This window comes from Egretta garzetta, unplaced genomic scaffold (genome assembly GCF_000687185.1).
Source record: "Egretta garzetta isolate BGI_Z169 unplaced genomic scaffold, ASM68718v1 scaffold314, whole genome shotgun sequence".
NCBI classification, from domain to species: domain Eukaryota; kingdom Metazoa; phylum Chordata; class Aves; order Pelecaniformes; family Ardeidae; genus Egretta; species Egretta garzetta.
In genome coordinates, this window is record NW_009259531.1 from 274415 (window position 1) to 301879 (window position 27465).

Genomic DNA, 27465 nt, shown 5'->3' on the forward strand with positions numbered 1-27465 from the left:
TCTAATGTTTGGTTTTGCTTGAGCTTGTAGGTGGGAAAATAATTTGTGACATTACAGTGTCTGCTGTTGTTCCTGCTTTGTTATTCAACACATATAGATGGTAATAGTACTCTAGAAGTTGTTTTATTAAACTTGTGGGAGATGATTAATGTTAAAATTGAAAGTTAATTTGGGAAGCTGTTGGATTCTCCATGTTATAGAGTGTCAATGTTGCTTTTAAAATAAATATTAAAAAAAAATACAGTTGTGAGGAAGAGAGGGAGGATTGGGCTCTCTGTGTCTTTCCTTTGCCTTAGTTACAGTTTTGTTCGAAACTGCTTCAGGACCAAGTGGGTCGCAGATGGGAAAGGAAAAAGCTTTGTTTAGTTCTTGAAACTTCCAAAGGATCAGAATTTCCTGCCATAATTTTTTTTTTTTTTTTCAGTTACAAAACCAGTACCATCTTTTTCTTAATAAAACACCTTGGGAAGCTTCAAACTGAAGTTATTCTCTCTTCTCTTGTGCAATGCTAGCTTTCCTCTCGGGAGTGGAGGGATGCATGCATTTAGGACTCTTAAGTATTGATGCTTTCAAGAAGCTAAAATACCTCAGGTTCCTCCTTCACATTCTTCCCCAAAGACAATTTTAAACCTGAAATTTGACAATATTTCTCTTTGTTGCCTTTGATTTTTATTTTTTTCTTCTCTAGTGGAGACTTAAAATGGTAGGGGCAACTAAACACTGTCCTATAGGAATTCTCATCCAAGGAAAATTCAGATACAAAAGGCTTATTTAGTGCTGCAGGGGTACATTGCAAATATCCTTTCCAAGTGTGGATATAAAATCAATAAACTCTTAAATCAGAAGTGATTCATCGTAAAGCAGAGAGTTTGGAAAGCAAAAGTCATCTGCATGTCCACTGCTTACTTCTGCCCACCATCCGCAGAGGCTCTAAATAATTTATATTTTCATCATTCTGAAAACGCAGTTTCCTTCAGAAAATCCTGGCAAAGAGTAATTTGTAGTGCACGAGCACAGTACAATTTTCTTGGCAAATGGTTAATATCCTTTGTTTTAAATTATCTTCAGTGATGTTGCAAATAGCATTTCCTGTGCAAAGGAGTATATATGCCCAAGGCAGAGGAGGCTCTTTGGGGTGGATGAGCAGAATTTTTAACCCAGTCATTTTTAACAGTTGGAGCAGAAGCTATGGGTAACACCCTGATGAGAGAAATTAGAACATGCATGCTTGCATAATTTCTCCTGTGAAATGAAGAGTGAAGAAGAGCCAGAGGAGAGTGGAAGTATAACCCGATTCCAGAATGACAAAAGCAGGGTATTTTTCAATTAAAACTTATTACTCTGGTTAGTACAATACTGCATGTTGGCATATTGCAAAGTTGACAATATTGCATTGCCTATTGCAGTTGACAATACTGCAAAGGCAACACTTAACTACTGCCCTGTGATTAAGCAAAACCACTCAGAATTACCTTTATCTCACTGGCTGCTCTGCATAGCAGGCCCAGGGTATGGTCCCACACAGGGCAGCCACTGGCGAGCGCTGGGCTTCGGTTCTGTTGGGCTGGCTTCCTCCAAGCTGCCGAAATCTGTGAGCACTGTGGGCTGGTCATTTAGTCTGCATCAGGATCCTAGTGCAGAGAAGTGAAACTTGTAGTATCTCCCGTTAGGTTCCATGAAGCAACATGCCTCCCAGTGTCATTCTTGGTTCCAGTTCTGGCCATACAGCAGTAGCGAGTTGTGCTGCTTCATGTGTCAGGCAACTGAAGTGTATGGTCAAGTGTATGTGTTTGCCCATGAATCTCTCTGTGTGCTCTGCATATAAACCAGAAATAACATTTTGTCATACGTGACTATTTTTTAATTGATTGCCAGAGGCACAGTAAGATTCATAATCCAGAATAACAACGTCTTGGATATATGTAAACTAGTTTGAGCTGCACATTTAGAGCCCACAAGTTACGCTACAAAATAAAGTAAGGTGTGATCAAAGTAAGAAAGAAATGTAATGCACTGTGTTCTGTAGTACTTGCATCTGCTCAAAAGTGGCAGCTTTTTACCCAAATGGCTTGAGTCTAGCCGACTTGTGTTCCATGCGGTGCTATTCAGTGATGTTATGGTGGGAAGTCCTTCTTGGGATTACAGCTCTTGCAGCCATAATTTGTTTTTTAATGATCCATCACTATCTCTGTCAGGTAAACGTAACAGATGCCATAATCCACTAGATTTAGTGGCTTCTCTTCTCTATAATTCTGTTCTGTCTGTGAAATTTTGATGGAATCAGCTTGCCAAGCTTGAAAACAGGGTGTGATGCAGCTAGTACTTTGTTTTAGAACATACTCAAAGAAAGCATAAGAGACTATTTTGTTTTTCTTTTACCCATATGTTAAGATTTCCTGAAGTACAGGACAAAGACCCACTTGTTTACCATAATAAAAACAGTAAACTAATGCTCTTATGCATTGCAGAGAACTCTCCATGCATCCTAAGTAGGTCTCGGGTGTTGGTATGCTTCAGTATGACTATAAAGCAGAATGAAATATCTCTCCATAGTGAAATCAGGTTTAGTACAGTGTGATATCTTTCTAAAAACAAGTCTTCTTTTAAGGACTTTTATCTAAAATAACTAATGAATGTAATGGCATTAAATAATAAAATACTGTTATGATGCCAAAAATAACTTCTTGGTTTCTTTGATCTTCATTTCGGCTAAAGATATAAAATTCCACTAGAGACTCTTGTAAACAGACTCCATTAATCCAAACAAATCATTTTGAAAAACAGCGACTATAATAGATGTTGATAAAGGCAGCGAATAACCTTGAGTTGTAATTTTCGGTACAGCTTGAGTTAACTCCACATTAATTGGAGTCACGCCTCTAAGTCATGTTGTACTGCTCTGAAATCTGCATGTGGCTACTTCTGTTTGTCTTGGCTTTAATTAATCATTCTCTTATTTCTTGGCAGCAGCCATTACTGGGCAGGGAAATACGGTTCCAGGTGTAGTCTTGAGCCTCTGTGGCTTCTGCCTGCCTTCTGCTTGCAGTGGCTCTGTGCAGCACAGGCGGTCCTAGCAGCATGGAGCCTTGCAGCAGATGAAACACAGATACGTCTGTAGTATTTCCAACTGGTGTGCTGATGGGAACTTTCTCTAGTGGTCTTTAAGCCTTTCCTCTATCATTGAAGAAGTTCAAATTTCACTTTCTCTACACCTGTGTTGTTTACTAACATTCAGTGCATGTGTGATGTCAATTTCTGTGTGTTTGCATGCTGCTTAATTTTTTATTTTGCCATAAAGCTTTACATGACTACCTACGAATAAGGATCCCATTTGAAAAGGTGCAGACTGTTATGGTTTAACTTCAGCCAACGACTGAGCACCACACAGCCAGTTGCTCACTCGCCCCCCTGGTGGGATGGGGGAGAGAATATAAGTGAGAAAATTTGTGGGTTGAGATAAGAAAAATCTAATCACTGAAATAATAATAATAATAATAATAGCAAGTGATGCACGATGCAATTGCTCACCACCCACCAAACAATGCCCAGCTAGTCCCCAAGCAGCGGCCCCCCGGCCAGCTTTCCACTAGCTTATATACTGAGCATGATGTCATATGGTATGGAATAGCCCTTTGGCCAGTTTGGGTCAGCTGCCCTGGCTATGTCTCCGCCCAAGATCTTGTGCATCTCCAGCCTTCTCAGTTGGTAGAGCATGAGAAGCTGAAAATCATTGACTTAGTGTAAGCACTGCTTAGCAACAGCTAAAACATCAGTGTGGTATCAACATTATTCTCATCCTAAATCCAAAACAAAGCACTGTGCCAGCTACTAGGAAGAAAATTACATCTATCCCAGCTGAAACCAGGACACAGGCATGTGTTTTTTATGTGTAGAAAAAGAAATACATCTGGTTTTGACAACACATCATTACTTTATGTGCTTCTAAAGAATGCACCAATTGATATAATTATCTCGATTAAGAGTGTCAGTGGAGTTAATAAAGAGAAGTGCCCTGAGAACTGCAGTGTCTGTGTAGATCGGCCCTTTGTGCACTTTGGGGACCTCATTTCTGATTGCCTTGTTCTTTCAAAGTTCCCCTATGGGGCAGGGGAGCAATTAACTCCCGTAAAGCGGAAGCCCGGGAGCAGCTGGACCCACTAATGATGGGCAGCATGGATTTGTGCTGGTGCGTACATGAATTTCTCCCCAAGGATAGGCCCTAGGTATTATCCCAGCATGTCTTGTGCCATTAAGTGCCCTCGGACAATGCAGTGCCACTCCTCATGGCACGCAGTGCACTCAATCTTGCATTACTACAGACATTGCTCTGGGGCAAATCTTGTGCCTTGTGGATGTAACTCGTCTGTTCCAGCTAGTCCAGAGGAGCAGAGGTAGAAATGGGGCTGTGTTGCTTGATCAGTTCCCCACAGTGTAGCCCACAAAGAAAGTGAAGAGTTTGCTAGACGTGATAGGAAGCCTTGGGCTGACTCTAGGTCTTCCCATAAGCTGATTCACCAAATCACAGTTGAAAAATAATTTGTATTTTCTAGAGTTTGATTTTTCAGGTTTTTGCCTGTTTTCCTTGTTGCTCCTGTTCTTGAATGCTACCTTAATGGTCAAGCCCATGGAGACTAAATTAGCAATTCAGTACACGTGACTGGCAGTGGGGAGGGAGGGTGAACTTGGTTGTGGGAGGGCTCAGCTTGTCCTTTGTCACCTAATTCTCACCTGAATTCAATTCTTGCAATGGGAGGATCGCTGTAAGAAGGTTTAAGTGCCAACATGCTGAATAGAAGTGAAGAATAGTAGAGCAGGAGATGGCTGAAAAGCCAAAAGCAGAGGAGTCAGTGCCCTTGTAAGGTGTGGAGGTGGTGGTTAACCCTAGGCTTCCAAGGAAAACAAGCAAGCAGCCATAGGAGGAGGTAAGACATTTCCTAGCAATGTCAAAACTGAAACCAGCATTTATTGGTATGAATATTGCAGCTGCCTTGTTCAGAACATCCTTGTGGTACCTGAGATGATGTGTGTGAGCAGGGCTTGGTGCCAGCAAGCAGGGGAGAGGAGGGAGATGGCACCTTGCATTTTTGCAGGAGATCTTAGGGGTGTGTGTGTGTGTCTTATTTCAGTTTTTAGTTTAAGTGTTTGTAAGGCTCCCTCTGTAGGTGTCAAAGGAGGAGAAGCTTCTCTGAAGGTTGATTTAGAACAGCTAAATCGAGTATCTGTCTGGATCTCCCTTTGGAGGAGATCTGTCAGAGGAGTTTTTCTCTTTGCGTTAGCTATAGAGAGACATGGTGATGGCCACCACGAGTTGCTAGGCTTTTATGACTATTCCCCTAACCGTGTGTGTGTGAAATTCCAATAAATGCTTGGTGAAAAGTAATGTAAATATTTTATTCCTCTGTTTCTGAAAGAAGCTTGTGTTGTTCATAACACTGCGGTATTGAAGAGCATAATGCAGATGGTTCTGTCCCTACCCTAAGTATATTAAATACAACTTTTAGATATTTTAATCTGCTTTGTTGACACCTGTATACAATTTCCAGTTATTAACACTTGATTTATTTAAGTGTGTGTGCAGTGGGGAAGTATTAGATTCTGCATCTCATCTAAGGGCTTGCTCTTAATCAGTTGCTCTCTTCTGACGGTCCCTCAGAGCTTTTAGGAGAGATGCAGTTGTACTTGGTAACTAGAAACAAGACATTTTAAAAAAAATAACTAGCTATTACTGTAATGGTCATTGCAGGAAACAAATTAATTTAGCTACTCTGTGGCTGGAATGAAAGGGTTGTGTCTGGTTTTTTTAAATACATTGTTAGTCAAGACGATGATGTGTTTATGATATTATAGAACCATAGAAATTTGTGGCACTGTATGAAGACATTTTTTGTTTCAGCTCTAATCATAGGCAATCTAAACATAACTTACTGACTGTGAGAAGCACATGTAATATGGTAAACTGTCAAATAGATGGGTTAACTGTCTGTCAATCACTTATTCTGCTGAGCTGCCACTGCTGCACGCGTGCTACTTATTTTCTTGTTATGGGGAGAAATTGCATAGTTTATGCATCTTCTCTAAGCACTAAAAGAAGTAGTTTTTCTAGCTCTAGTACTGGCAAAATTACTATCAACTTTTTAAAAAGCTTTGAAAAGCTGGTCTGTGCACAGACTGATGCCTGAAACTCCCTAGCTGGTGCCAAGCAACTGACTAGGAAGCGTTGGCTGGAAACCTCCTGTTTAAATTTTTGCAAAGTGTGTACTCGAAGCTTACAGCTGCGTTCGTAGCTGAAGACTGAACCATTTCTGTGTTACGCTGACATTAAAATACAGGGTGTGACTTTCAGTGTGAATTGAAGGTGCTTGGATTTAGATTTGCTTCCACACTTCTAGCAAATGCAGTACAATGTTGACCTATGGCATAAGAAACTAACAGGAAACTAAATGCTACCAAGTGTTATGAATCTGGATATTTTTTTTTTTTTAATTGTGTGCTACTCTTAAACTGCCCCTTAACTAAATAGGTAACTAGGAGCTTAAAAAGCATGTTTGATTAGAGCAGTTGCTATTTCATTCTCCTGTTTGTTTTTTTTTTTTCCTGACTTTCTGTTCTTTATTTTTTTTCTTTCTTAGTCTTCATGAAGAAATCATTGACTTTTATAAGTATATGTCTCCCAGACCTGAAGAAGAGAGAATGCGGATGGAAGTGGTGAACAGGATAGAAAACGTTATAAAAGAGCTCTGGCCTAATGCAGATGTGAGTTGGACACTGTTCTATTTGCTAATATATAAACCCAACATTTTGTGCCTGTTTACTTTGCGAAGTATTGAATAATGAAAATACTGTTTATTTTTCCATATTAAAAAAATGAAAGGATTTCTGGTCAAATGAGAGAGATGATCTTTGTTTCTAGAAAAATACAGGTCAACAGCTTTTCTATCACACATAGGAACAAAGACAAGCTAGACCTACAGTAGTTAAAGAAAGGGGGTAAGTTGTGGCAACATTTAGTTACATTAATATTTATTTACTAAGATTAATGGGAACATATCAGGCATGCATGCTTGTAAAGTATCGTGTTAAAAAAAAAAAATCTTCTGAAACTCATAGCTTCACTAACAGCAGGGCTTCTAGTCCAAAAACCTGCGGTCTTGAGTAAGTCTTTTAAGGTAGAAAGCTGGCAATGCCATGTTGCAGAGACCATGCTATTTTTAATGGGCAGTTAAACTAAATTGACATATCTTTCAAATTTAAAGGAACCAGTTTTTCATACAGGAACAAGCAAGTCTGTAGATCCATGTTTTGAGCTTAAAATCTGTAATGCCTCTTTCCATTGAAGATGGGGTTTTGCTAGTACTTCATTCAGTTGAAACAGGAGTTTCTCCTATGCAGAGCTATGCTTTTTTTAATAAAGGTTGGATTAAAGAGAAGCCAGAGAAGTTGCTTTAAAACTCAAGATGGTTTTTAGGGGACACAGTTGGATTTTTAGCATAATTGAATCTAGTTTAATTGTATCCCTCTACTAACATGGTGTTCATTTCCAGAATGCAGGTTTGTAGCTGTAGTCATCTATCTGTAGATAACAGTAGCTGAAAATAAGGACTTGTTAGCTGGAATAGCAAACCAAGTTCAGACAGCAGACTCCTTAGTATAAGGAATGCTCTTTGATCCTGCCACAGTAAAAGGTAGTGTTTTGACATGAGCAACTTAAACCCACTGTTCATTTCAGATCATCTTAACCTGTTTTATGGAATGTGTTTTAGAAATTGGCACAGTGTGACAGCATATGAATTCTGTATAAGCTAAATGTATGTGGTATGTGGTTTTATGTGTAAAATATGCTCACATTTTCAAGGTGGGTCATGTTGCTACAGACAATGTGTTAGTGACGTATAATCTAGAAGGAGCACTCTCTGCTCAGTAATAGCTGCCTTTGCACAGTTATAGAGAGTTGATAGAATCCATTGAAAATGAGCATTTTCAAGAACAGCGAAGAAAGACTTTGGTACTACATGTCTTCTAATTTTCTCATTGAGCCAGAAAAACCTTTAACCTTTCCAGGGTTAAAGGAAAGGTTAACCAAAACCAGTAACCTTTCCAAGGAACTGCATACGAGACTCTAGCGTATCTCACAGGTGATGTATCACTCTCCTCTAACCCAGTGAAACGGTGTTGTAGGCGCTGAGCAAGAGCAGGAGTAGTGGGCTGCCAGTCTGGCAGGCAATAGTATAGGGAAGAGCGCAGGTATGAAACAGTGCTTACTATATACACCCTGCCAAAATCTTGTAGTAGGGGAATTTCACCAAAATAACCGATTGCTTCAGCCTGGAGAAGATACCGCTATGTCCTAGGCAGGTCTGTGTACTGCGGACTTAACTAGTGTTACGGGGTGAATGGATTTATTGCCAGGGCGTTTTTCTTTGTCACCACTAACACTTTGAATGGGGCACAAGAATCTAGTGCTTCCAGAGAGACTCTGTTTGTAGGACAGACTTCATCTGTAAAAGTAAGGTCTTTTGTATTAAAAATAATTTTATTTATGTATATACACACACAGAGCTTTGGGGCTTTGAGAAAATAGTCTTTCTTTAAGCCACTGAAACTGGTTTTTGTAACCATAATCTGTTTAAGAAGGGGAAGCAAATTACAAGCCCTACCACAAGTGACAACTGACCACTGGGCTTAGCTGTAACGTGACTGAGAGGAAGGCTGCACTGTGCAGCTGAAAACTGAAGTTCACTTTTCAATTAGTGCCAGTTAAAACTGCCATGACCGTCTGTCTCGCTGTTCTTGAAAGTGTTAGAGAGCAAGAGTGTGCCAGTTCCTTTTTCTCAAGTCAGTAATTGCTCTTCAAAGCCTAACTCTGCATTTTGTCTGCTGTTGCATTGAGGAAGAATTCTCCTCTTTTACATCCTTCCATTTTCTGGAGGCTAGAAGGGCACTGAACAGTGACAACAGCATGCCAGGTTATAATCTGGAAATTACAGTCATGTTATTTTTCTAATACTTGCTTTGCAGATCTGCTTGGGAACTGAACTGCTGAGCTCAACTGTGTTCAACTTTGACAGTCTTGTAATTTTTCAGTCCTTTAAGTTAATCACTAACCTTTTGGAAATCTGTGTTGGTTTAGCTACTTGTAAGATTCAAGTTTTGAGTACATGCTCTGAGAAGGTGGAGTGTTATCTGGTTCAATGTCCTCAGCTTTAGCTGTAGTGTAAAGCGATAAGTTAATGTTTAAGCTGTTCATTTTGAGTCATACAGGCAGTGAATCCAGCTAAAATAAACTTGTAAGTTAAACATACACATTTAGTTTGTAGCTTCTCACTAAATATGTAGGTAAGACCTACTCTATAAAAATCAGATACCAAGAAAAGGAAAATCGGGCTTCATGAATCTAAACGTATAGAGAGCGTGTGGAATGTGTCTATGCACGTTCTTTTTTTTTTCTTTTTTTTTTTTTTTTTTCCTGTTCCACTTAGGAAAAGGCTGAAAAAGCAGATGGAGGGGGGGGTAAAACTAGGTATCCTAAACTGTTACTTTATTTATAGAAGTTAGCAATTGTGTCATTTGCTCTCTTACTCAAGGGAATGTGCTTAGAAGGAAACATTCCTAGTAAGTGAGAACTGTTCTTGGCATCAGCAAAGCTCTGAACCTAAGAAAGGCTTTAATTACACTGAAACTGAACAACCCAAAACATCAAATGAAAACATTTTAAGACAAAGTTTTTCAATCATTTGAATATGAAAATTTTACTATTGGACAAATAAGTACTTATACAGTGGAATTTAAGTTATGTTTGTCATAATGTCCTCAGCTTCGTGTCTGAATATTATGTGGCTCATAGATCTAAAAAGAGGTAATGTTGCATACTTCAGGCACTTCCGTTATGAAAATACTATGATTGGGAATAGAAGTTGAAAGGTGAACTCTATTTGGTTTGACAAACTTCAGAAACTTCTGCTTAATGATGTAGAGGAAAGGGAAATTGGCTACGGACAGATTTTTTGTTTCATTTTGATGGAGGGATTTTGGTAGCAAGGACTTTCCAAGCTTTTGTGGGTTTCCAAGTTCTGTTGTGCATAGTGAGGACATATTTGGACACATACCGTAATTAAAGCTCCTTCAGGAACTTGGAATTTAATATGAACAAGTGCGCAGAAATGTAGGATAAATAGTAACAATAACATACAGGAGTGGAAGGAGTCCATTACAGTACTGTGAAGTCTTAAGTTATCTTATGAATGCAAATACATCTCTGTCCGCATAGAATAAAACCATAATCAGCAGTCTTGGCACACCACAAAAACTAATGCTTACGTCTCTCAAGTCATAATAGTGTCCTGTATTTGGGATGCTTTAAATACGTACATGGCTACAGAGCTTCAACAGTTTAAATTCCAATATGATAATAAATCAAAATCCTTTAAAATTTTTGTTCTGATTTCCCCGCTCTTCCATCTTTCCGGGTTTGTTGAGTGAGGGATTGAAGTGTGGGTGTGGGTTTCTTGTACAATAATTTGGAGTATGAGAAACACTGAATTATTGTAAAAACAGCAGATGTTGTCTCATTCCTTTCAGTAAAGGTCATATATGTTGTATCAGTAAGTTTATGAATACTTTCAGGGTTGTTTATTCAATAAAGGCTCTCGTTGCTGTTCAGCTGAACACATTATTTTGTCTGATAATGTGAAAGCACATTTATTTTTTTCCGAACTCCTCAGTGGTTGTTTTATTGTGCAAAAGCTCTTCTCAGATGTTTTTGATGGCCAAATAAATCCTTGTTTGACTGAACCCAGTTTCATAGAAGATGCTTTTATTACTATCCTGGATTAAAAATAGTAATTATTATTATTACATTCTGAGCTTTGTGATGCCTTTATGCCTTTGTCAAGATCTAGTACAATATTGATGCTAGTTCTGTGGCATCACTTGCAGTCTTTCCTAGTCTGAGAAGCCATGAACTTCCGATGTTGAATTTACTGCCAGCATGTGCTTTTTGTTGGGGGTCTGCTTCTTAGTCTACTAAAGTATCAAGATGCTTACTTGTTAACATCATCTTTTCCCACTCCCCCTTTTCTCTTATCCCAAAGGGTAAAAACATAAAAAGTGGGTCACTTGACATACAAATAGGTGGCTATCAAGCTAGTGTGTGAGACTCATTAAAGCACAATACACAAGTCTGTAAGGTGGTTCCAGGAAACCCATCAGAAGACTGTCTGGTTGAAAATTAGTCCAAATGTGTAGATATTTTTACTTGGAAGTCCCTTTCCAAGGAGACCCCTTTGAGACGTAGCGCATGAGTCCGACCTCCTTGCAAGGCTTGGCTAAGTTAATGAGAATGTGGTTTCAGACAGCTTGCAGTGGAAACCTGATTATTTAAACCTCCAGTGCTAGTAAAAATCCAGCATGATAAACTAAATCGGTGGGATGTGAAACTTTCTGAAACTTTTTTTGTTTGTTGTTTAAACAGAAATAGAGGTGTGCTACTTGCTCTGTAATTTAGGAAAAAAAAAAACAACGTGATTTTTTTCTTTTTTAAATATGCAAAGCAATGGAAATACATTAAACATAAACTTAGGAAAATGTGTTTAAAAACTGAAGAGTATACTTTGAGATATGAAAGCAAAAAATAAATTGAACTGATACTGGATTTTATGGTATATGATTCTTAAGTGTTTTAAAATCTTTTGGGTTATGGGGTTTTGCCAGATAGGGTCATGGTGGAAATTTTTATATTACAAAGAAGGTTTTGTAATAGAAGAGTTGAAGTTATTAATGTTTTTGTGTTTAATAACAATGAAGACTAGCCATTTATACTACACTGAAGATGTAGATGCTTAAACAGAAGAGTGTACATCTGTTCAGAACGTGCCTGTTAGCAATACCAAAATCTACCGATGGAGGGTAGCAATAACCAGCCTTTACAAGCAGCTTAATAGAACTTGTTTGTCCTCTGAAGCCTGAAAATTTGTTTTCATGTATCCTGTTCTTGTGTTTCAGGTGCAGATATTTGGAAGTTTTAAAACTGGTTTATATTTACCTACAAGGTTAGTAATTTTTCAGTGTAAATTCTGTACAAGAGAAAAGATAGCCTGTGGAACCTGTACCCCTGTAGTGATTTATCTGATCTCCCAATACCTGTGTTACTTGTGTGCATACTTGTTACATTAAGAAAGTGTTAAGCTATTAGTACGCTGCAAAGTGTACCAAAATACAGTAATGAAGACTATTAACCGTAATACCTGTGTCTATATAAATTTCACATGTATCAGTAAAAGATCTGAATTTTACTACGTTGTCAAAAAAAGGCTTATTGTGTGATTTGGCTTCATTAAATGACTGAACCAAAACAAGAGGTTGGTCTTAAAAGAAAAGCTAAATTTTAGCTCCACAAACGATTAAATTGAAACATGTAAAGTTACCTTGTTAATGCTAATCGTAGCACTGCAAAGATTACATACAAAACTGGTTTTTTCTTTCTTTCTTCTTTTGTGAAGTCTGTACAATAGTCAACCTTACCTCTTCCCAAATTTATTACTAGTTTTCATAAAGAGAAGTCATTACACAGTGACACTGGTATCTTCTGTACAGAAATTGTAAATATTTTTGACAATTAAATAGAAATAGAATGAAAGGCTTAACTGGCTGCAGGGGATGAAACCTTTAAATAGCATAAGTCTGAAGTTAACACTTGAGTTGAGTTCCATACTTTGGGAACATGAGGGATTAATATCTAGTACTGACTGTGAATGATGGATACCTGAGTCGTCATTTCATCTCTTTTTCAAAAAAAGTATCTGACAGATACTTTGGAACCTGCTTTAGTCTAAGGAGTTGAAGGAAAGCTGAATTGCTCAGTTTCTGTTTGGAAAATCAGAAGTAAGGTGTACAAATACACGTTTTTTTCACATTTGGCCTTGTTCATGGCCTTTTTTTTTTTTGCATTGATTATAAATAGGTTTGATTAAACTTGGTTGGATGATAATAATGCAAGATGGATTTTCCTGCCCATGACTGATAGCAATAGTTCTTTACTACATTTGCTTGATTGTTTTGAAACTGATGTCACAAACCCCTTTGCTGTTGTCTATGTGACTTCATACTGCCTTTCCTCCGTATTTGTTCCAGCTGAATTTTTGGGGGAGAACAAATGCAGGTAATTTAAAAATGGTACATAAACCCACAAAAAGCCTTCCTGCGGCAGTACTTGCAAACTTTCAAAATAACCAGCAGTTGTGTGTTGGTAATTGATTCACTGTTACCTTCTATCAAAGCTTCCTTTTGCTCTAGGTTTTCCTCACCCATCAGTAACTGTATAGTTAATCTAGAATTCAGGTTTGGGGATTCAGAAACACCTACAGTGTGTTTTTAAATGTTCCTCTGTGTTAGAATTTGCCTAATATCCTTTTACTTAAGCTGACATAGAAGGTTTGGGCACACGGTTGTTTAGCTGCTGGACGTCTGTACTATTTTGCAGGCAACGTCCATCTTCAAAGTGACAACAGAGCTGCTCTTTCTTTCTTGGTGTGCATCAGAAAAATGTCTCCCGTTGTTAACGGTCAGCATCAGTAGTGGGTTTAACACTAATTTAGTTTAGAGAAGTGTCCAGCAGCATTTCCTGCTCTCCAAGCAGGTTTTGAACATAGTTTTCTGAAACTGGCTGAGTGCTGCCTGTCCTTCTCAGCTGAATGGTATGCAGCTGAACTGCTGCTGAACTTGCCTGCTGCCGACACTGCTTGTTGGCAAGAGAGATTTCATCTAATGCAGATGTAGTTTCTTTGAGACTGTTAAAGCAGTGTTGTTTGTGAATCAGCAGACCTGTAGAATCTACAGGGGAGAAAAAAAGTATTCCTAATATTTTTTTTTTATATTTTCTGTTATGCAGTTTTCCGTATTACTGAAGTGTAACTGTAGGGTTATACGCTCGCCTCCTTTATGTTCCCAACCAAGCAGGGGAAATCAAAGAAGCAGCTGGGGAGCAAAGAGGAAAAAGCTCAGGATCTCACAGTAGCCTTCACTGTGTCCAGTTTGGACACCAGTCACCTCTTGAACTTGAGTTCAGGCATCAAATTAGGGTGTCAGCTCCCTGTGTAGTCAGATGAATGTGTATGTGCATAGGAAGTGTAGTGGCATGGAGACACCTCTTTGAGGAGCTAAATTAATCAGTGAAATTAATTAGATGGTTTGATCTTATTTAACAGCTTGTGGCTTCCTGAAGTCAAAGTTGTCATGTATTTCTCTCTCCTTCCCTGCTCCCTGTTCTTGGCACTACAGGCCAGCTGCTCACCATGTGCCCACTGGTGCTCTGGTCACCCTGAAAACTAACTTTGAGTTGCAAAGAAGCAGGAAATTACCCCAGAATGTTTTGGGGTTTCTTAAAAGGGGTGGGGAGTTGATTTCTGCCATGACGATTAATGTGTTGAATTGATTTCCTGTGGATTAGGCAAACACCAGACCTAGAGTAAAGGAGGGAACGGGGCCATGCATCTGGGAGTAGAGGATGGGGAATGGGACTCTCCCTTTCAGTGACAGGCTGTTAAATCAGTGTTACTGATTCATACAGCCCAAAGGTGGTGATTCACGAGTTAATTTCTTGCTCTGCATCACTCTGGAGAGGCTGATGCCACTCTGCTGACAGTGTGGCCTGAGGAGACTAATGCCTGGCTTTGCAACCCAATTTATCTGTATGTGTATCTGTCCCCTCCCCTTGGTAACCTGAAATGTTTTGTATTTCCCCAAGCGTAAGAGTTCATCCTCACCTCTTTCCTCAGAAAATTAAGAATAAATTATTTGGTTAAGCTACATTCTCTCAGCTTTATTCTAGTTACGTGTGGATGTGAGATGTTTATCTTTTAAGTGTATTGGTCTTTTAATTTGAATAAATCTATATTTTCCTTCCATTGCAGTGATATTGATTTAGTTGTGTTTGGAAAATGGGAGACATTACCTCTTTGGACCCTGGAAGAAGCTCTTAGAAAGCACAATGTAGCAGATGAAAACTCAGTGAAGGTTTTAGATAAAGCAACTGTAAGTGTGGGGGAAGAGGGTATTGCCTTGTCCTAAGCTAAATTTCTAATCGAAGAAAGATCTTGGTTAAAAGGATGAATTTTCATAAGCAGAAACAATTTTATGTATAAATTTGAAATAGAACCAATAGAACCTTTTTATTTAGTACGGTTTTTATTACTGATGAAATAATTGACAGTGCTCCAACAGAAGCATTTCTTCTGTTGGGGAAAATCAGACTTTCTACACTGCGTGACGTATACCTGCTGTTAAATGAGGTTACACTAGTCGTTGCGAATTAATGTGATTAGACTTCTGAATTTCTGGACTGAGTTGGTACATAAGTAAATGATTTATTTTTTCTTATTCCAAGTAAGCAAACAGAATACGTTTTCATATAGAAGTAGTAAGTACAGCCTTGTATAAATATGTAATGGTATGTCATGTGCAGGATAGGATTAATTCATTTTTAACTTCCTAGCTCTTGCTAGTTTTAAGAATATGTAAGAGTGTTGGGGTTTAAACAGGTGTGTAATTGATGGCTATTAGTAGAGAGAGGTAGTTTGGAAATCACTCAGAGATATATCAGAGTGCTCTCAATATATTGTACTGCTTCTTTGAAGGTAATTTTGATGAGAAATCGATGACCCATGATGACCCACGAGTGTGTCTGTCTTTAAGAATATCTGTCTGTTACCATTTATTATTATTTCTTAAGTGTTTGTCTCCCTCTGGTGTTTGTTTTTCCCCACTAGAACTATGCTTCTGCACCAGGAACTGATTAAAAACAATCTTAAATGAATCATTTTGAAGATGAAGTGTTAAGTTCTGTTAAACAGGATAGTAAATTGACAGTAGCATTTATGAGTTAGAAAAGCAAAGCGTATGTAACAGATTGGCAAGGAGAGCGAGTTCATAAATAGACAGGAGTCCTGTTTTCTCTGTCGGCCTCCTCTCTACAAATTCAGAAAATGTTTCAGTTTTACTGGTGCATATAAGTATGAATGAAACCAAATGTGTCTTGGAAATTTGTATTGACTTAATCTGTCTTTCTTTTGCAGGTACCTATTATTAAACTGACAGATTCCTTCACTGAAGTGAAAGTTGATATAAGCTTTAATGTACAGAACGGGGTTAAAGCAGCCCAGCTCATCAAAGATTTTATCAAGGTTAGGCAACACTATAATAGAACTACAGAGCTGAATATTTGATAACTTAATTTGATTTTCTGTTTTACTTTGACTGCATCCTTACTAGAGATATGCGTTCACTCTTAATTTTTGCTGTCTGATACTACTGTGTGACATTCTTAGGTTTAGATATAGTGCCCTAAAAGGCATGAGGATTGTAAAATGCTCAAAGAAAGTATGGAGAAGTTACAATGATACAGTGACTAAGGAAAATACACCAATACCTGTCTTAAATGTTCTGCTCTTCTAACTGTGGTTCCTTGAACTTAAAATTAGTAATAACCACACATTCCTGGAGAAAGTAGGAATAATCTTGTTCTAGACTGAATATTGTTTCAGTGTACAAATGCTAATTAAGCAGTAAAATTTAGCAAGTTACTGTTCAGGGATTCACTAACAACTGTATCATAGATGCCTTACAGTTATTTTTTTGTTTAATATATAGGATCATTTTATTGGGATTAATAGGCTTTTTTGTATTTAAAGTTTTGAATTATCATTACCCTCTTTTCCTTCCCTTCCCCTATTCAGTGTGTTGGACACTCGTAGTAAATATCTTATAAAAGCAGTAGAAAATTTTTCTTGGATTTTCATTTTCTGTCTAGAGAGATGAAGTGCAGTTCGGTCTCACTTAAGTGCTCAGGTATTACTGTTCTATTGCTTTGGTTTTTTTAACCGAACTAATGGACAGCAGGAGAATCAAAGTATTTCAATAGCTAGACAAATAAAACTCCTTCAGAAAACTCCGTAAATCTGAATAAAGCAAGTACTTTACTTTCAGTCATAAGTATTAGAAATCATATAAATCTGCTTTAATAATGTCATCGAGTTGCAAGAAGTCTTCCAGATTTGGGGGGATTTTCTATTGGAGATGAATTGAATGTATGGCCTTCAGCTTCTTAATCTTCAGTTCCTTTATGTATGCTTGGTAGCAAGTATGAAAGTAGCTCAGTTTGCTTGTACAGTTTTTATTTCTTTAACCTGTAGAAAGACACAGGAGAAAAATCTCGGTCATTAGTTCAGTTTAGGATAATCTGAGTTCTTGTCTGTGTAGTCTCACCTGTGTGTTTATATAAACCTTCTGCTTAAACCTTGTGCTGCTGAGGCCTCTTACACCCACGTTCAGAGTACGAGGGTGGCGTGGGCCCAGAGCCCTTCCTTCTCTCAGCCTCTTTCTGAGGAACAGAAGTCAATTGTGTTGGCCAACCTGCTGCTGCTATAGATAGTTTTGTGCTATGTAGCTCCTTGTTAGGGAAGGAAGATGCCCAGATTCTCTATTGCAAGACGCCTATGTGGAATTTGGTAGCTAACTTCAGTTTTTACATCCTGTGCATCGTCACATTCCTTGTGGTGGACAGGCTGTCCGTATTTTGCTTTCTGCCACAGCACGGGCTGTATTTCTGTTACACTCCGCATATAAATTTATTTTTAGGTAAGTCCATAAAGCCCTGCATACCTGCCCAGAATTGCCTATGTACTTTTTAATTTCAAGATAGGAGGTAGTCTTCTCTTGAGAGACTGAAGGCATTTTTGTCTGCTTAAAAAAGAAAAAAGTGTTAGTGTGTTCCTGTTGCCTGGGTTATTTGTAACCCTTTGGAGAGGTTGCTTTGGCCTTGGGTCAGGGCATAGCAAGGCCCTGGAGAGAGAACGGGAGCTGTGTGCAGCAACCGGGCAGGCGTGGGGCAGAGGCCTTGCCTGCTGGGCTGCAGCCCCACAGTGCCCCAATCTGAAGAGCAGAGCAGGTCTGGTGACAGTAGTCGGGGTCAGCTCGCCGTCCAGCAGCAGCTGGCGGGCAAGTCCCCAGTGAGGAGCCAAGGCTGAGGACGCCAGGTCAGTGGTGAGGGTCAGAGTTAGGGTCAGGGTCAGCGCGCAGCAGCCTGGCTCAGGCAGACACCAAGGGGAACAGCTGAGATGAAAAGCAGCTCTCGAGCAAAGTGGAGGGGCGCCCAGCTAGGCTTCCCCCGTGGCGCTTTCCCACACGGCTGTTTTCCCAGCAGCCCAAGCCAGGGCCGTGCAGCTGTGCTGTACCAGAGCTGACCTTGAACATGGGTGGCTAAGCCTTGTGTGGCAGGGCAGAGGTGGCACTCGGCCCTGACACACAGCAAGTAATGGCTACGCTACCGGGGAGGACAGTTTGTTTAACTGGGAGAAAGCTTGATGTGTACTTGCCAAGTGACTTCATTGGTGTTCTTGAGGATCCCTCTATAAAACATTGCAGAGCATTCTCTTGGGTCTTATTTTGTCCCATGTAACTTTGAATACCTTTCCAAGGTGTCATGTTCAGTCTTACCCTTGGAAATGCCTATTTCTCTACATCCAGTTTATTTAGGATGTCTGAGGCAGCTGAAGCCTTAATTAAGGCTTTGTAGTTTCCTGAGAAAAATCCTGTCTTTCCATTTTGATATATATTGATATTCAACACTTCAGCTTGTGTTCTTAATAGTTCAGTTCTAATAGTTCAAAAAGGTGATCTTGGGATCTTCAGTTAAATAGGGCTCCGGATACTCACCGTAAGACTCCTGCAGAGAAGTTCTTGGAGAAATTCTTCTTTTCCCTTTAATCTTTTGCAATCACAGATACCACGATCCACATCTCTTCTCTGACACTAAGGAATTTTTAGCTCTGTGTTGATAAAAGGAGTGGTTTTATCGAGCCTCTTTTGCCCCCTCTCCTGTGAGGGGGTGTACAGAGTGCAGGCGTAGCCCCAGCCTCCACTGCTGTCCGAAAGGTCCATGTTCTCCGCACGTGCAGCGTATGCACGCCTCTAATAGAATCCATGCGGACAAACCTATTGAAGGACCAGTTACCCAAAGGTAAGTATTTGGCTCCTTTGAAAATGTTTTCTGGCTGTAGTAATTTTGAAGGACCATTTTGAACTCTGGGCATCCGAAATACTTGCAGAACAGGTCTCCAGTCCACTTTGGGATATCACCTTAGTTGTAGCAGGAAAGTTTTGTTACAGACATGGAATATCTCCATAGTTCTTCCTTTGCTTTCCTCTTCACTTGTATGAGAAAAGCAAGTGTATTTATATATTCAAACAAATAATCCTGATTTTATGAGATAATAACTTACTTTCTATTGTTAATATTTGCCACCGGAGTTGAAGAGGTAAAATAACTGTCTTGATCACAGGCAGAGCACTTGGCTTCTCCCCTGTTGCTAAAAATAGTAAGTTAGAATTATACTTAGCTTTGAGACTTAATATAACAGGTAGCTTCAGTGCGCTTTCTTAGCATCAGTTGTATATATGCATTGCGGTATCCTAACACCTTTGTTTTTCTCTTTCAGAAATACCCTGTGTTACCATATCTAGTTTTAGTATTGAAACAGTTCCTGTTGCAGAGGGACCTTAACGAAGTATTTACAGGTGGAATTGGTTCTTACAGTCTTTTTTTAATGGCTGTCAGTTTCCTTCAGGTAAGCTTAATGCAATCTGTTGATGCCATTGGTGCAAAAGGACATTACATTAAGAAAGAATTTAATCAATCCTTAAATTCAATCATTTAAGCTGTCCTGTGTGTGGTTTTGCACCCCGTTTTCATTTAAAAATAGGCACATCCTGCCTGTCTTCTGTTCTTTCTCCCATACTGGTACTTTTGGTATGAGAGATGTTTGGAACATCCATTGGTGTATCAGTACCAGGCATGTGTGTCATTTGTGGTAAAATCACTTGACTATTTGGAACAAGCTACATAGGTTAGAGTTAGATGCAGCTGTCCTTTGTAACGCTTGTTTGCCAGGTCATAAGACTTGTATGTGCTTTAATGAATGCAACAGAATTTTCTTGTTTGAGTTTTGAAGCTGGTATCAAAGAAATGTGTTTTACAACTTTCTCTTAGATTTAAGAGAGCAAAACGCATGAACTAAACCTATATTGTTGTGCCCAGGGAAGAAAAACACTGTAGAAATATGAAGTAGCTGAGTTCTGGCTTTATCCAGCTCGGTTTTTTTCTTGTACTAAATGTTACTGTAAAACTGTGTGTGTATGTGTATGTCTGCACTTTTCCAGATTGCTGTAGTTACTTTTAAACCTGAGCCTTGAACTGGAGCTCGGTGTTTGCTAAGTGCTATTGCAGTTGCCTGCTGAGCACAAAAGAAATGAAGGCAACAGGCCTATCTTTTTGAAAGAAACCATAATCTCTCCCAACCCCGTTTTTTCATATATTGACTAATAGCATTTCCATTTGTCCCTGCAAAAAAAGTCAAGTTTTGTATCTGTCACAATCATGAACTGGTTTTGTTCCTAATCTCTCAGGCTGCATACTTAACAGTAGAGGGGAACATTTATATAGCTGTGTACATTAAAAGCGTGTATTTGTATCGCAAACCTAGGTTTGTGAAGTGCAGATATCTTTGCTTTTTTACAAGAACCCTGCCATTAGTGCTGGAGGTTCACTTACTAAACAGAAAGTTCAAATAGAAAACCACTAATACTTGCCAGCCTTATTTTTAAGACATAACTACTTTGTAAGTGTTGACAGCATCTTGTTTTAAAGAGGCAAAACTGCTTTATTAAGGAAAAATACTGTATTAGTCATGTTTGCTTTATATATTATGTTTTATTATTATTTTTGTATTTAGACATGTTTGCTGTGAAAAAGAAAAGGCACTTAAATGTACTTGAAACTTGAAGTCTTAAGGAAATGTTTTTTTTTCCTCTCTTCTTAATAGCTGCATCCCAGGGAAGATGCCTGTATGCCCAATGCCAACTATGGTGTTCTTTTAATAGAGTTTTTTGAGTTATATGGACGTCACTTCAACTATCTGAAGACTGGAATCCGAATAAAGGATGGTGGCTCTTACGTTGCCAAGGATGAAGTGCAAAAAAGCATGCTGGATGGCTACAGACCATCGATGCTGTATATTGAAGATCCGTTACAGCCAGGTATCCTCATAAACCAAGATTTTAATATACTGACTATGAAAAAATGTTAGGAGAATGCTTAATCCAGAGGAGTTAAATCAAAGAATAGCATAGACTGACCACCAAAACCCACCTCATTCATGTCTGTGAACACAAGATGTGCTCAGAACACAATGAATTTCTTTAAGACATGTTCCTAGCGAAAGTTACTGTGTCACCCAAGAGCACGCCTGTTCTGCAGTCAGGAGGTGGGGTGTGAGAGGGCACACCGAGCAACCTCCATGTGCTCTGTGGTAACAGCAGTAAAGCTGCAGCAGCACGGGCCTGAGCGTGGGCTAGGTGTACCTGTATGTACACGTGGTCCCTTTCAAGCTTGCGCTTGCCTGTGTCACAGTTGCACCTTACAATGTACATACACGCTTACGCACGCTCTCCCGTTTGGTGCTGTAAAGTCACGTAAGTGCATAGTGCTTTCGTTCGGTACTGGTACCTTTACAGTAAGGTTGATTGTTGACTTGAATGGGTGGCTTCTGAAATGGTGAGTCAAGTGCTGTTCACCGAAAAGAGTTACCGTATTTCTGATCTAACAAAATGTCACCCAGGATAATACTGTTACATGTGTAATATGCGCTACCTGATCTCATTTTTTTTCTTTATGTATTGCACTTTTACCCAGAGAATTGCTGTTTTGGACTTCTGCACGTGTAAATATTTATAGGTCTTCAATGCTCTTTAAAATATTTACGATTCGCTAATCCTATTGCACAAGAAGTAACTGCAGTGAGTTGGGATTTAAGGGCGATTTTAAACAATATTACTGACTCCTGTCTGAAAGGAGGTAACCACAGTTTCAATCTCATTTATTTATCTAATTATATTCTTACTTTAAGGTAATGATGTTGGGAGAAGTTCCTATGGTGCCATGCAAGTGAAACAGGCTTTTGATTATGCCTATGTTGTTTTGAGCCATGCAGTTTCCCCAATAGCTAAATATTATCCTAACAACGAAACGGAAAGGTAATTTTATGAGTCTAAATCTCAGACATTAATTGCTTATATTTTTGTGTACCTACAAATTGTAGTGACGTTTGGGGTTTGTTTTTTTCCTGGTTTACAGTATATTAGGTAGAATAATTAGAGTAACGCAAGAAGTGGCCACATACAGAGACTGGATATCAAAGCAGTGGGGAATGCAAAGTAGGACAGAGTCTTCGTGTAATGGTAAGTTTTGACTAAGCATGGCTGATAGCGGGAAACTTCGGGCGTATTTTGATCATATAAATTTTGTTGTGGCTTTTGCCCTGCATAAGGCAATGTATGCATCTTAATACATATTTACTTTTTTGCTCAGTAGCGATGCACTTTTTTTATGTTCTCATCCGGAAAATTTAGATTTGTACAAGAACAAAGGGGCTATGCCACAACATCTTTATTTTACTGCAATGGATTTGGTCAGCGTAGAGGTCTGGAAAGAGTCCTGGTTTGTAAAAGGAGACTTTTGAGAAACTTCCAATTTAAATTACATGTGTTGTTACTGTCACACTTCCTTTGTCCTTTCAATGTGGACAAGGTTTTAAAAAGAATTACTGGGAATGCTAGTTTTAAATCCTTACCCTCCATTGTTGTTTTATTTTTCTTTCTGAAGTTTAACATATTGTATGTGTACAGAAGCAATATTTAAACCGGGATTGACCATGTAAGTGGAATAAGTCTTTAAAACAGAAAAATCCTGAAATATCAATCATGATTCTTGTTAATAACAAATGGAAACTGACAAAATCTAGCCAGAGAATGTACGGAAAATGTGTTTTTAAAATCACCTTTATTTTCATTGCTCATCTTCTGATTCTACCAGCCAGTTGCCACCCTCTTTTGGTGTAGGTGTATCTGCTGGCTAGAAGTTTTCATACTAAAATGAATTTTAATGCTCTACAATTAATTTTAGAATGTTAGCTACTAGAAATCTTCTCTTGTTAGGGATTAATCAGAAAAGATGAACCAGTCTTTAGGCTAGGTTGGGATTTTGTTTATTTGTTTTTAAAGCTTTTATTAGTGCTTTCCGTCACTGTCCTGGTGAATTGAATGTCCTGCTTGGCCATTCATATTTTATCAATCTGTAGGGCCTTGTGGCACTGCCATACCACAGCAACCAGTTACAACCACAGTTCAGTCCCACAAGCTTCAGAGTAATACTTAGCTACCTGTTGTGATGTATGTGTTAAACTATATACAAATACAGCTAGTGGAGCAACAAGTGTATTGTAAATAAATCAGAGGTAACTCCTAGGTGTGTTTTGTAATTAAAAAAATAAAAATAATCCTGTATCAGGAAGATAATGGGGACAGTTACAGTGGTCTTGTAGATTTAGTTGAGATTTTTAAATCTCCGTGGTGTGGTTTTTGGTTTGTTTTGTTTTGTTTTTTTTTTTTTTTTTAAGGTAGCAGTTAGAGCGACATCAGAGTTCTGTATCTTGTATTTTCAGTGCAAGGTATCGTACAAAGCGACCAGATTCATTTGGAGTTCTTATGACACTAGCTGCTCCTGCAGAAGAAAAATGGGAGTTGATGAGTATTGGGCATATAGGAACAGAATTTAAACCTGCGTATTTGAGTGCTGTTGAAGTGTGTCGTGTTGTTAAGCAGCACATCTGAGCTCCGTTACTACCTTCTTCCATGTCTTAGCTCTAATTTCCATCTTGAGCTGTGGGTAACGCTTGGTGGTTTCCATAGCGTACATCAGTGGATCTTGTCAGGAAACCACTGTGCCCTCCGCAAGGTGTTGGCTTGCTGCAGGCGGTACATACACACTAAGCACATGCACACCAGTGCCTGCATGTATTAAAAGTACGTATGTGTGCAGATGTCTGTATGTGTCCTGCTGGGTATGATAGATATATAATACCTGAGTGTATATTTTAAAAAAAAAAAAAAAGCAGCAACATATTTTAGCAGTTAATGTGTGGTGATGCTTCTGTTTTGTTTTTAATAGGTAATGGAGTAACCTTGATAGTAGATACTCAGCAGCTAGACAAATGCAACAATAATCTTGCTGAAGAGAATGATGCACTGGGAAAACCTAGAAATAAAACTTCAGAAACACTTAGTAAACATTCTTCAAATTCTTCATCAGGTCCTTTATCATCATCATCGTCTACACTGTCCAGCTCTAGTGATGTAGTAAGTACTGCAGGTTTTCTGCTTTTGTTTTTTCAGTTTGTTTGGGTTGCTTTTCCTGATTTGTATTGCCACAGAATACACTTGGAAAGCTCAGAATCCTTGTTAGTTATTTCATCCAGAATCCTAACTTGTATAAGATGTTACCTCTTACGCAATTTCTGTACCTGTAAGTTGCAGTATGTTTTTGACACAACACATGTAGAAAGTGAATACAGTAGATACAAAGTTACATAGCCCTCTCTTCTCTGGGAAAACTGTATTTCAGAAAAAAGACTGGTAGTTCTAAGCTATATGCTTTTAAAAAACACAAAAAGCCTTAAAAAAAAAAATATCTGTTTGGGAATTCTATTTAAAAGATAAAAGGCAAATCCCCAAATCAGAGTCATGCATCAATAACCTGTCTGTTTTACTCAGTAAGAATTCTGGATTGAAAGAATTTTAATATCTAATAAAATAAGTATGTTGAAAGTTTTGTCCAGTACTAGCTTTATTGTTAAGGGAAAACTCTCTTGCAGAAAAACTCACCCTTAAGAAAAACTTACTAATACTTTACGTTTTCCTGAAGGATTCTGATGGAACACCTTGCAAAACCTCTAAACAATTGAGTTGTCGTCAGTCTACCACAAACAGAGTGGGGTCACAAGAAGTGTCACTGGAATCCTCCCAGTCAAGTGGGAAAACACAAAATAGCCAAACAGCCAATACATCCAGCAACACGAACAAATCTCAGGTTTGTGAAATGCTTGGAAACAACAGCTTTGTAGATTATTTAAATACTACCCATGTCCTTCATGGAAGGATTGCTTGTCCTGGAAAGGAAACGCTGCGTTTTTCTCCTCCCCTTTACCCCTCTAGAAAGCTTTGAGCACTGATTGTATCTTAAAATTACCTAGCTCTCTGTTTAGCTTAACAAGTCTACAACAGTGGCTTTCCCAGCCTTAAACCAGATAAAATTGGATTGACTTTGTTTTGGGAAATTGAGATTTGCCAGAAGTATGCAGCTGTATTGCACCCATTTCCTTTTTGCAAAAAGCACGTCAGTCCAGTCTACTGTGGAATTTGAGAGCTAATGAGACTTGCCTACACTTAGCGAAAAAAAGTTAGCAAAAACTTATGTTTAAAACTATTACTGGCTGCTCTCTTAACTCTTGATACTTGTTGAACTGTCTTTCGTAAGGGAGATGAAGATTCCTTGCCGATACATGAAACTCCCTCTCATTTCCCCCTAAAGACAAATATCTTTATGATGAGACCTACCAGAGCTCATGCATTTGGGGCGTTTCTCATGTTGAGGAATGCTTCTATGACAACGCAGTAATCTAGAAATATGATATGCCTCTATACACAATATACTTTGGATAGATGCAGTTTAAATTTTTATACCTTTTCAGAATTTAGGACTTCTTTAGTGTATGAAAAATAGTCTGGAATCTTCTGGAAAGTTTTTCCTGAAAAGTAATTCTGAAGACTTGCTGCCTCCTGCTTGCTGCTGATCCATCTCTAGCTCGTAATGAGGCACTTTACAAACTAGGCCTTGGATATACTGCGAACGTGTGTTTGTGTTATTACACAGAACTAATTCTGGTGCTGGAATGTGAATATGCATGATCGGAGGTACTCAACATCTGTAAAAAGATGTGGTATAAAATTAGTTCCGGTCTTCGAAGAATGTTGCCTTGCTTTTGCACAGAAAATGAAATTTGAGCAGTCTTCATCCGTTGTCTTGGATTTTCTGTAAAACATTACTTTAATGGTTGCGAAATGGGAGCGATAGAACAGTGCTGTGCTCTTCTCTCTTGACCTGCATGGTTCTGGGTCTAGAGATGACCGTTTGTTTGCAACCACCGAAGTGAGAGATTCGTGGTACTGTGCACAGCAGCACTAAGCAACTTAGGACACGCTAAGCAATGGCCTAGCTGCTTTTGCCATACCAATTTTTTCAAGAGTGACCCCTTCATGAGTTAATATCCTCATTATCCAGAAATAGTGTTGTGTAATTGCCATGCTGCTTTTCTTTTTAGCACTGATTTTCCATGTTCTCTTTCTTTTACAGCATGGATCTACACGGTTATTTCGCTCTTCTAACAAAGGCTTCCAAGGTCCAACAAACTCAAGCCACGGTACCTCAGTCACAAACAAACAACATCAAGGCAGCAAATCACACCATCAGTTTTTCCATGGCAAAAAGAGGAAACACAAGAGGGATGCGGCCCTTTCAGACCTTTGTAGATAGTTGCCTATTTTATGACTGTTCTTCTGTGTGCAATGATCTCATGCTACAGGATAGTTTGATAGTGACTCCTTGGATCTCTTCCGGAGCTTCAGACTGTTCAGACATTGATTAGCAACTGCATTTTTTTTTCCCAGCTCGCCACGGAACGGATCATGAAGACTGATCACTGCAAAAAAAAGAAAAAAAAAAAAAAAAAGAAAAAAAAAAAAAAAAAAATTTTTAAAAGAAAAAAAAACTAAAAAAAAAAGAGGAAAAAGGCTGCTCATTTGATAAGTCATATGCTACAACAGGGTCATTTAGGATATAAAAGCTTGAATGTAAAATAAATGTATTTCCCATCAGCTCATGCTGACCTGTAGAGGTAGTACTCAGTGTGTCTAGGGGGTGGTAACAAACAAATAAATCACAAAAAAATAGGAAAAAAAAGGCAAAAAATTGTATTTTGAGGGAAACCCAGCCTTTAAAGGTGAAAGTAATTTGTGCATGATTTTTTTATTATTTTTGCATATACTTACCATTTTATTGTGTATATATAGATGACCATATAGGAAAACTGACATTTGTAATAGTGGATTTGTTAATACTTTTTACATAACATTACTGTTTAAATTGTAAACATAAATTTTTCTCAGGATTAGTTTGGAAAATAATCTGAATTGTCATCTTAACATCCATATAAAGAGACATTACTAGTTATATTGCTCAGAATTTCTTTTCTTGGCATTTAAAGATTTAATAGAACATTTGATCTGCAAAAGCTGTTCCTCTGAAAGAAAGGTTTATGGTGGCAAATGAAGTTTTTCATTTGTATAAAGTGTACATGTTCTTTGTGTAGTAGACACTGAGCTTGTCATCTCAGAGAAGTAACCTTCACCTTGTTTTCTAGAGTGCCATCGTTTCAGGCAATGGGGTTTTATAGTTGCATCCTTCTCTTTCTCCCCTTAGTGGTCTCCCCCTGACCCTTTCTTTTTTTAAGAGAAATGTAAATCCACTTT

At 38.6% G+C, this 27465-nt stretch overlaps 1 protein-coding gene across 3 annotated transcripts; it reads left to right on the forward strand.

Moving 5' to 3' along the window:
- Positions 1 to 6633: 6633 nt before the first annotated feature.
- On the forward strand, positions 6634 to 27440 carry TENT4B (terminal nucleotidyltransferase 4B). 3 transcript variants are annotated; one of them, XM_035893128.1, is made up of 12 exons: positions 6634 to 6753; positions 11998 to 12044; positions 14904 to 15024; positions 16065 to 16172; positions 19485 to 19613; positions 20868 to 21081; positions 21951 to 22077; positions 22178 to 22281; positions 23544 to 23549; positions 24050 to 24237; positions 24803 to 24967; positions 26291 to 27440. In XM_035893128.1, exons 1-12 carry the CDS (start codon positions 6664 to 6666, stop codon positions 26468 to 26470), a joined length of 1479 nt encoding a protein of 492 aa, XP_035749021.1. In that variant the 5' UTR covers positions 6634 to 6663; the 3' UTR covers positions 26471 to 27440. The 3 variants fall into 3 exon arrangements, with proteins under 3 accessions (XP_035749021.1, XP_009635897.1, XP_035749023.1); XM_009637602.2 differs by lacking the exon at positions 23544 to 23549; XM_035893130.1 differs by lacking the exon at positions 23544 to 23549 and having other exon boundaries at positions 24191 to 24237.
- The last annotated feature ends 25 nt before the right edge of the window (positions 27441 to 27465 follow it).

Excerpts from the sequence above, each read along its gene's own strand:
- TENT4B (XM_035893128.1), top strand. The coding sequence starts at position 6,664 with ATGTCTCCCAGACCTGAAGAAGAGAGAATGCGGATGGAAGTGGTGAAC. Across the intron at positions 6,754-11,997 it reads AGCTCTGGCCTAATGCAGAT|GTGCAGATATTTGGAAGTTT; the intron begins GTGAGTTGGACA and ends CTTGTGTTTCAG. Across the intron at positions 24,968-26,290 it reads GCAACACGAACAAATCTCAG|CATGGATCTACACGGTTATT; the intron begins GTTTGTGAAATG and ends TTTCTTTTACAG.